Source organism: Nerophis lumbriciformis, linkage group LG08 (assembly GCF_033978685.3).
Source record: "Nerophis lumbriciformis linkage group LG08, RoL_Nlum_v2.1, whole genome shotgun sequence".
In the NCBI taxonomy this organism is placed as follows: Eukaryota; Metazoa; Chordata; class Actinopteri; order Syngnathiformes; family Syngnathidae; genus Nerophis; species Nerophis lumbriciformis.
This window is the reverse complement of record NC_084555.2, coordinates 51435854-51443990: the sequence shown is the minus strand read 5'-3', so window position 1 is coordinate 51443990 and position 8137 is coordinate 51435854. Positions and strand designations below refer to the sequence as shown.

The following is an 8137-nucleotide window of genomic DNA, read 5'->3' as shown; positions in this document are numbered from 1 at the left end:
GTGATTCATGCCCAACAATTAGTATTATGTGTCTTCTCTGCAAGGACCAATCAGCAATGATGACTTGTGTCTCCTCCGCCATTGTTGGAGCTCGTCTCTCATTCGTCATGCACACCCCCCACGCCCCCCTCCCTCCCCATTCAGGTGCATTAGTGGGAGCAGGGGGGGGGGGACTCTTTATAAGGGGGGACACTGTGCACTGCCCGGAACTCTGAGTGGACACTTCCTCTTACCAACCACTGACTTTTTTTTGGTGCTATTCGTTAAAGAACAACGAATTTTATATATATAATTTTTTTTTGGGTGTGCAAATGGCAGTGCCCATGAGCAAGGTCAATTTTTCCGTCAGGAGCATCCTGGACCTGCCCGAGCAGGACTTGGAGGCCGTGCCCTGCAGGACTTCATCTTACTCGGCCAGGAGGTCTCCCTACAGCTCGTGGATGGACAGCTCGTGCACGTGTAGGTCTACCTTTTGTATCCATGGCAACCACAGGGGGACATAAAAGATATGGGTGAAGTAAAACTATAAAAAATAAAAAAAAAAATCCGATTTTAAGGTAAAACATTTTTTATTATATATATATATATATATATATATATATATATATATATATATATATATATATATATATATATATATATATATATATATATATATATATAGTCTTATTATTGTATTATTATCTTATTATATATCTTATTATCCTAAACGAAATACCCTAAAAACATCCAGTCAGTAAATACATAAAACATATACATAACCTTGTGAGAACCAACGTCCTCTGCAGTGGACATGTACTTTTTTTTTTTTTGCTATCATTTATTTCCACATTTGAGATTATTCCTTTTCATGCGCAACACACATGTCCTCTGCAGAGGACATTGCTTATTTCTACAGCATGTAGCAAAATAATTATATCATATATTTTAAAATGTACACCAAAAAAAATTAGTTTTTACAACGAATTACTGCAAATCAAAATAAAAAAAATAAAAAAATAATATATATATATATGTATATATATATATATATATATATATATATATATATATATATATATATATATATATATATATATATATATATATATATATATATATATATATATATATATATATATATTAAAAAAAATAAAAAATAAAAAAATAAAAAATCCGATTTTAAGGTAAAACATTTTATATATATATATATATATATATATATATACATATATATATATGTATATATATATATATATATATAAAAATCCGATTTTAAGGTAAAACATTTTTTATTTTATACATATATATATATATATATATATATATATATATATATATATATATATATATAAAATAAAAAATGTTTTACCTTAAAATCGGATTTTTTTAAAAAATTTTTAATTTATTTTTTATATATATATATATATATATATATATATATATATATATATATATATATATATATATATAAACATATATATATATATATATATATATATATTATTTATTTTTTATTTTTTTTATTTTGATTTGCAGTAATTCGTTGTAAAAACTGTTTTTTTTTTGGTGTACATTTTAAAATATATGATATAATTATTTTGCTACATGCTGTATTTTATGTACTAGAAATAAGCAATGTCCTCTGCAGAGGACATGTGTGTTGCGCATGAAAAGGAATAATCTCAAATGTGGGGGACATAAAAGATATGGGTGAAGTAAAACTATATAAAAAAAAAAAAAAAAAAAAAAAAAAAAAAAAAATCCGATTTTAAGGTAAAACATTTTTTATTTCATATATGTATATATATATATATATATTTTTTTTTTTTTTGATTTGCAGTAATTCGTTGTAAAAACTATTTTTTTTTTTGGTGTACATTTTAAAATATATGATATAATTATTTTGCTACATGCTGTATTTTATGTACTAGAAATAAGCAATGTCCTCTGCAGAGGACATGTGTGTTGCGCATGAAAAGGAATAATCTCAAATGTGGAAATAAATGATAGCAAAAAAAAAAAAAAAAAAGTACATGTTCACTGCAGAGGACGTTGGTTCTCACAAGAATGTATATATGTTTTATGTATTTACTGACTGGATGTTTTTAGGGTATATCGTTTAGGATAATAAGATATATAATAAGATAATAATACAATAATAAGATCTGATAGCTCATTTTATTACCTATTCTGTGTTATATGTGTTTTATGTTGCACGATTGCACCAAGAACAATTCCTAGTTTGTGAACCCGTTCTCAAACAATGGCAATAAAAACTATTCTGATTCTGATTCTGAGGAGCGATAGAAACTATCGAAATATGCTCCAATTTTTAATATAATTTCTTTAAATATTTTGTTATGATTTTTCTTTTTTCAATTTGCTTTAATCATTATATGTCTCCTATGTATTAATCCTGAATATATATATATTTTTTTATTTTTTTATTTTATTTTATTTTTATTTTTATTATTATTATTTTATTATTTATTTACTATTTTAAAATTAATTTTATTGTATGACAGAGAGTTTATTTACTATTTTATCTATATGATTTCACGATATTAACACTTACTGTAGCTTTTGTTTTCTTACATAGACCTATTAAATTGTCTTTGTACATTTTTAAATGACCTAACAAACTGTTTTTGTTTTCTTACATAAACTTAACTAAATGTCATTTGCAATAAAACAGTCTGTCAATTTTAAATGACGTAATTACAAGTGTTTTTTGAAAACCAAATTACTGCAAATCGGAAAACGACAGAACTTTCATTTTTTTGAGTGAGCTGACATTTTGTTGCCGTAAAGTCTATGGTTGTTTTTTTTGACGGTGCATTATTGTAAATGGAAACCATTTTTACCGTCAAATTCTGGCATCTGAGCTACCAGTTTATTAACGTAAAATCTAACTTTTTTTTTTACAGTTTGACATAATTGACTTAATTTACTTAGTGTTATTACATATTTATTGAAGTGTATTTTTAAAGTTTCATTACGACAAAGTTGAATTAAAATGTATTTACTTTTATTCCATACTTAAATGTTTTTTCTATTTTCTATTTAGTTATACTTATTTAACTGTATTTTGTTGTGACATTGACTTAATTTAATTTGTTTTGTTGCATTTATTTTTTAACTCGTGTTATGGCCTAATTGGCTTATATTAGTTAGTTTTGTTACATACTTAACTCTATTTTTAATTCAGTTATGACATTTTTAAAATAAAACATTTAGTTTTATTATATACTAATTTATTTATTTTATATTTATTTGTCTGTATTCTTTTATTTTATTTTTCATTTTAGTTACAAAACTTAGTTTACTGAATTTTTTTACTTAGTAATGACATAATTGATCAAATTTACTTCGTTTTATTACATAATTACTTAACTATTTTTTAATTGCCATCCATCCATCCATTTTCTAACGCTTATTCCCTTTGGGGTAACGGGGGGCACTGGAGCCTATCTCAACTACAATCGGGCGGAAGGCGGAGTACACCCTGGACAAGTCGCCATCTCATCGCATTTTTTAATTGTATTTTTTAAAATTTTACTTATAGTTATTTAACTAAAAAGTTTTATACTACTCTTTATACCTATTTAACTGTATTTTTTATTTAGTTATGACATAATTCCCTTAATTGACTTAGTTTTTCATAATTATTTAAGTAGTTTTTAATTTAATTTTACTTATAATTATTTAATTATATATTTTTTATTTTACTCAATGTACCTGTTTAACTGTATTTTTTGTAATTTAGATATGACAAAAGTTTACTTAGTTGTATTATGTACTATTTTTAATCTTACTTATATTTATTTTCTGTATTCTTTCATTTTATTTTTTATTCTAGTTACAGAACTTAGTTTACTGCATTTTTCTATTTAGTTATGACATAATTGATTACATTTACTTAGTTTTATTACACAATTACTTAACTATTTTTTCATTTATTTTTCAAATTTTACTTATAGCTATTTAACTATATATGTTTACATAACTATTTATACCTATTTAACTGTATTTTTTATTTAGTTATGATATAAATCACTTAATTGACTTAGTTTTTCATAATTATTTAACTAGATGTTAATTTCATTATACTTATAATTTAATTATGTATTTTTTATTTTATTCATTATACCTATTTAACTGTATTTTTTTATTTAGTTATGACATAATTTTACTTAATTTACTTAGTTTTTCATAATTATTGTATTTTTTATTTTAGTTACAGAACTTAGTTCACTGCATTTTTTTTAACTTATGACACAATTGATTAATGTACTTAATTTATTACATAATTATTTAACTATGTTTTTATTTATTTTTCAAATTGTACTTATAGTTATTTAACTATATATTTTGACATTACTCTTTACTGTATTTTTTATTTAGTTATGACATAATTCACTCAATTTACTTAGTTTTTCTTATTTATTTAACTAGTTGTTAATTTCATTTGACTTATAATTATTTAATTATATATTTTTTATTGTCTTCATTATACCTATTTGACTGTATTTTTTATTTAGTTATGACATCATTTTACTTAGTTTTTCATAATTATTTTATTTTTATTTTAGTTACAGAACTTAGTTTACTGCATTTTTTAATTTAGTTATGACATAATTGATTAAATTCACTTAGTTTTATTACATAATTATTTAACTTTTTTTTTTTCAAATTGTACTTATAGTTATTTAACTATATATTTTGACATTACTCTTTATACCTATTTCACTGTATTTTTTATTTAGTTATGACACAATTCACTTAATTTACTTAGTTTTTCATAATTATTTAACTAGTTGTTAATTTTATTTTACTTATAATTATATACATTCTATTTTATTCATTATACCTATTCAACTGTATTTTTTTAATTTAGTTTTGACATAATTGTACTTAATTTACTTAATTTGCATATTTATTTAACTAGTTGTTCATTTTATTTTACTTACAATTATTTAATTTTCACTCATAGCAGCAGGTTATTACTCATTATACCTATTTAACTGTATTTTTTATTTTAGTTATGTCATAATTCACTTAAATTGCTTAGTTTTTTTTACATAATTATTTAACTCGTTTTTAATTTAATTTTACTTATAATTATTTAATTATATATGTTTTATTTTACTCACACTTGTTTAATTGTATTTGTTTTATTATATTGTTGATCTAATTGACTCAATCTATCTAGTTTTATTACATAATTATTTAAATATTTTTTTTAAATTTTACTTAAAATAATTTAATTATATATGTTTTATTTTACTCATTATACCTATTTAACTGTATGTTAAATTTTAGTCATGACATATTTCACTTAAATTACTTAGTTGTTTTTTACATATATTTATTTAACTAGTTTTAAATTTTATTTTACTTATAATTATTTAATTATATATGTATTTTACTTATACTTGTTTAACTGTATTTGTTTTATTTTAGTTATGATATAATTTACTTAATTTACTTAGTTTTATTACATAATTTTTTTAATAGTTTTATTTTTTATTTTACTTATAATTATTTGATTATATACTTTTTATACCTATTTAACTGTTTTTATTTTATTTTAGTTATGCCATAATTCACTTAATTAATTTAATTTGTATTACATAACTATTTAACTAGTTTTAAAAATGTTTACTCATAATTACTTAATGATATATTTTTATTTTACTCATTATACCTGTTTAACTGTATTTCTTATTTTAGTTATGACATAATTCAATGAATTTGCTTAGTTTTATTACTTATTTAAAATGCGTTTTTTTCACTTATACTTATTTAAAATGATTTTTTCTAATTTAGCTTTATGACATACTTATTAAATTGCATATTTTGTAGTCCTGCCATGAAGAACCTAATGGTCCATGTTGTTCTGTTCCAGCCTGGGACGAGGCCAGCAGCCTGGAAGCGTCTCCGGACTCCACCGAGCCGCACGAAGCGTCGGCAGAAGTGGAATCTCCGGACGCGGTGAAGAAGAACAAAAAGCGGCGGGTTCTTTTCTCCAAGGCCCAAACCCTGGAGCTGGAGCGCCGGTTCCGCCAGCAGCGCTACTTGTCCGGCCCGGAGAGAGAGCACCTGGCCCGCATCCTCTGCCTGACTCCCACTCAGGTCAAGATCTGGTTCCAGAACCACCGCTACAAGATGAAGAGGGGGCGGGCTGAAGGGGCGCTGTTGGACCTGGAGATGGTGCACCCCCCCATGTTGCGCAGGGTGGTCGTGCCGGTTCTGGTTCGGGACGGAAAGTCCTTCCAGGCCTGCTTGGAGAGATCCACGCATCCTCGGATCCACTTCCCGGCTCTGACCTACCAGTCCCTGCAGCACGCTCTTCCTCCTCGCTACCAGAACCTTCACAACCCCGCAGCCTCTTGGACGGACTTGTGGAGCAACGCTCTACACTTTTCTTCCTTCAAGTGAAGTCTTTGCTCGCACCAACCAACCAACCAACCAACCAACCAACCAACCAACCGCCCAACCAACCAACCAACCAACCAACCAACCACAACCAACCAACCAACCAACCAACCAACCAACCAACCAACCAACCAACCAACCAACCAACCGCCCAACCAACCAACCAACCAACCAACCAACCAACCAACCAACCAACCAACCAACCACAACCAACCAACCAACCAACCAATCAACCAACCAACCAACCAACCAACCAACCAACCAACCGCCCAACCAACCAACCAACCACAACCAACCAACCAACCAACCAACCAACCAACCAATCAATCAACCAACCGCCCAACCAACCAACCAACCAACCAACCAACCAACCAACCAACCAACCAACCAACCAACCAACCAACCAACCACAACCAACTAACCACAACAACCAACCAACCAACCAACCAACCAACCAACCAACCAACCAACCAACCAACCAATCAACCAACCAACCAACCGCCCAACCAACCAACCAACCAACCAACCAACCAACCAACCAACCAACCGCCCAACCAACCAACCAACCACAACCAACTAACCACAACCAACCAGCCAACCAACCAACCAAGTGCCCAGCAAACCAGCAACTTTTAGACTGTAGAAGATGACGTTTTGCACATTTTTTGTATTTGTTGACACGTTCCTGTGATTGTATTTGAAATTGTAGAAAGTAGAAGTTGTTATTTTATATCCACAAATCATATTGTACACTTAGTTTGCCTTCAGAGGGAATCTTCTTTGGAGTTCTATATTTCTTTTGTGAAGGAAAAGCATTAATAAATATTTTCTAAATTCATATTTACAGTGTGCTGCTTTCCACTTTGCTGCATTATTTGATGAGAAACACGTGTCCACTACAGTGGACATGTGTGCTTTTTACACAACAAGGCTTTTTCCCACAAGTAACTTTCAGTATGTAAAATGTCCATTACAGTGGACATTTGTACAAACTATAAGTATATAAAAAATGTCCACTATAGTGGACACTTGTACAAACTATAAATATGTAAAAATGTCCACTACAGTGGACATTTGTACAAACTTTTTTTTTAAATGTCCACTACAGTGGATATTTGTACAAACAATAAGTATGTAAAAATGTCCACTACAGTGGACATTTGTACTAACTTAAATGTGTAAAAATGTCCACTACAGTGGACATTTGTACAAACTATAAGTATTTAAAAATGTCCACAACAGTGGACATTTGTACAGACTTAAGTATGAAAAAATGTCCATTACAGTGGACATTTGTACAAACTTTTTTTTTTTTAAATGTCCACTACAGTGGACATTTGTACAAACTATAAGTATGTAAAAATGTCCACTACAGTGGACATTTGTACAAACTGACGTATGTAAAAGTGTCCATTAAAATGGACATTTGTACAAATTATAAGTATGTAAAAATGTCCACTACAGTGGACATTTGTAAAAACTATAAGTATTTAAAAATGTCCACTACAGTGGACATTTGTACAGACATAAGTATGTACAAATGTCCACTATAGTGGACATTTGTACAAACTTTTTTTTTAAATGTCCACTACAGTGGATATTTGTACAAACAATACGTATGTAAAAATGTCCACTACAGTGGACATTTGTACAAACTATAAGTATTTAAAAATGTCCACTACAGTGGACATTTGTACAGACTTAAGTATGAAAAAAT

The 8137-nt window shown here is 27.9% G+C and overlaps 1 protein-coding gene across 1 annotated transcript; it reads left to right on the top strand.

The window, feature by feature from the left end:
- The first annotated feature begins 311 nt into the window (after positions 1-311).
- On the top strand, positions 312-6423 carry nkx2.9 (NK2 transcription factor related, locus 9 (Drosophila)). The gene is made up of 2 exons (XM_072913612.1): positions 312-459; positions 5891-6423. Exons 1-2 carry the CDS (start codon positions 312-314, stop codon positions 6421-6423), a joined length of 681 nt encoding a protein of 226 aa, XP_072769713.1.
- The last annotated feature ends 1714 nt before the right edge of the window (positions 6424-8137 follow it).

What these genes read in the sequence shown, in the direction of transcription:
- nkx2.9 (XM_072913612.1), top strand. Translation starts at nt 312, where the DNA reads ATGGCAGTGCCCATGAGCAAGGTCAATTTTTCCGTCAGGAGCATCCTG. An exon ending in GATGGACAGCTCGTGCACGT is followed by an intron (nt 460 to 5,890) that starts GTAGGTCTACCT and finishes GTTCTGTTCCAG; the next exon opens with CCTGGGACGAGGCCAGCAGC.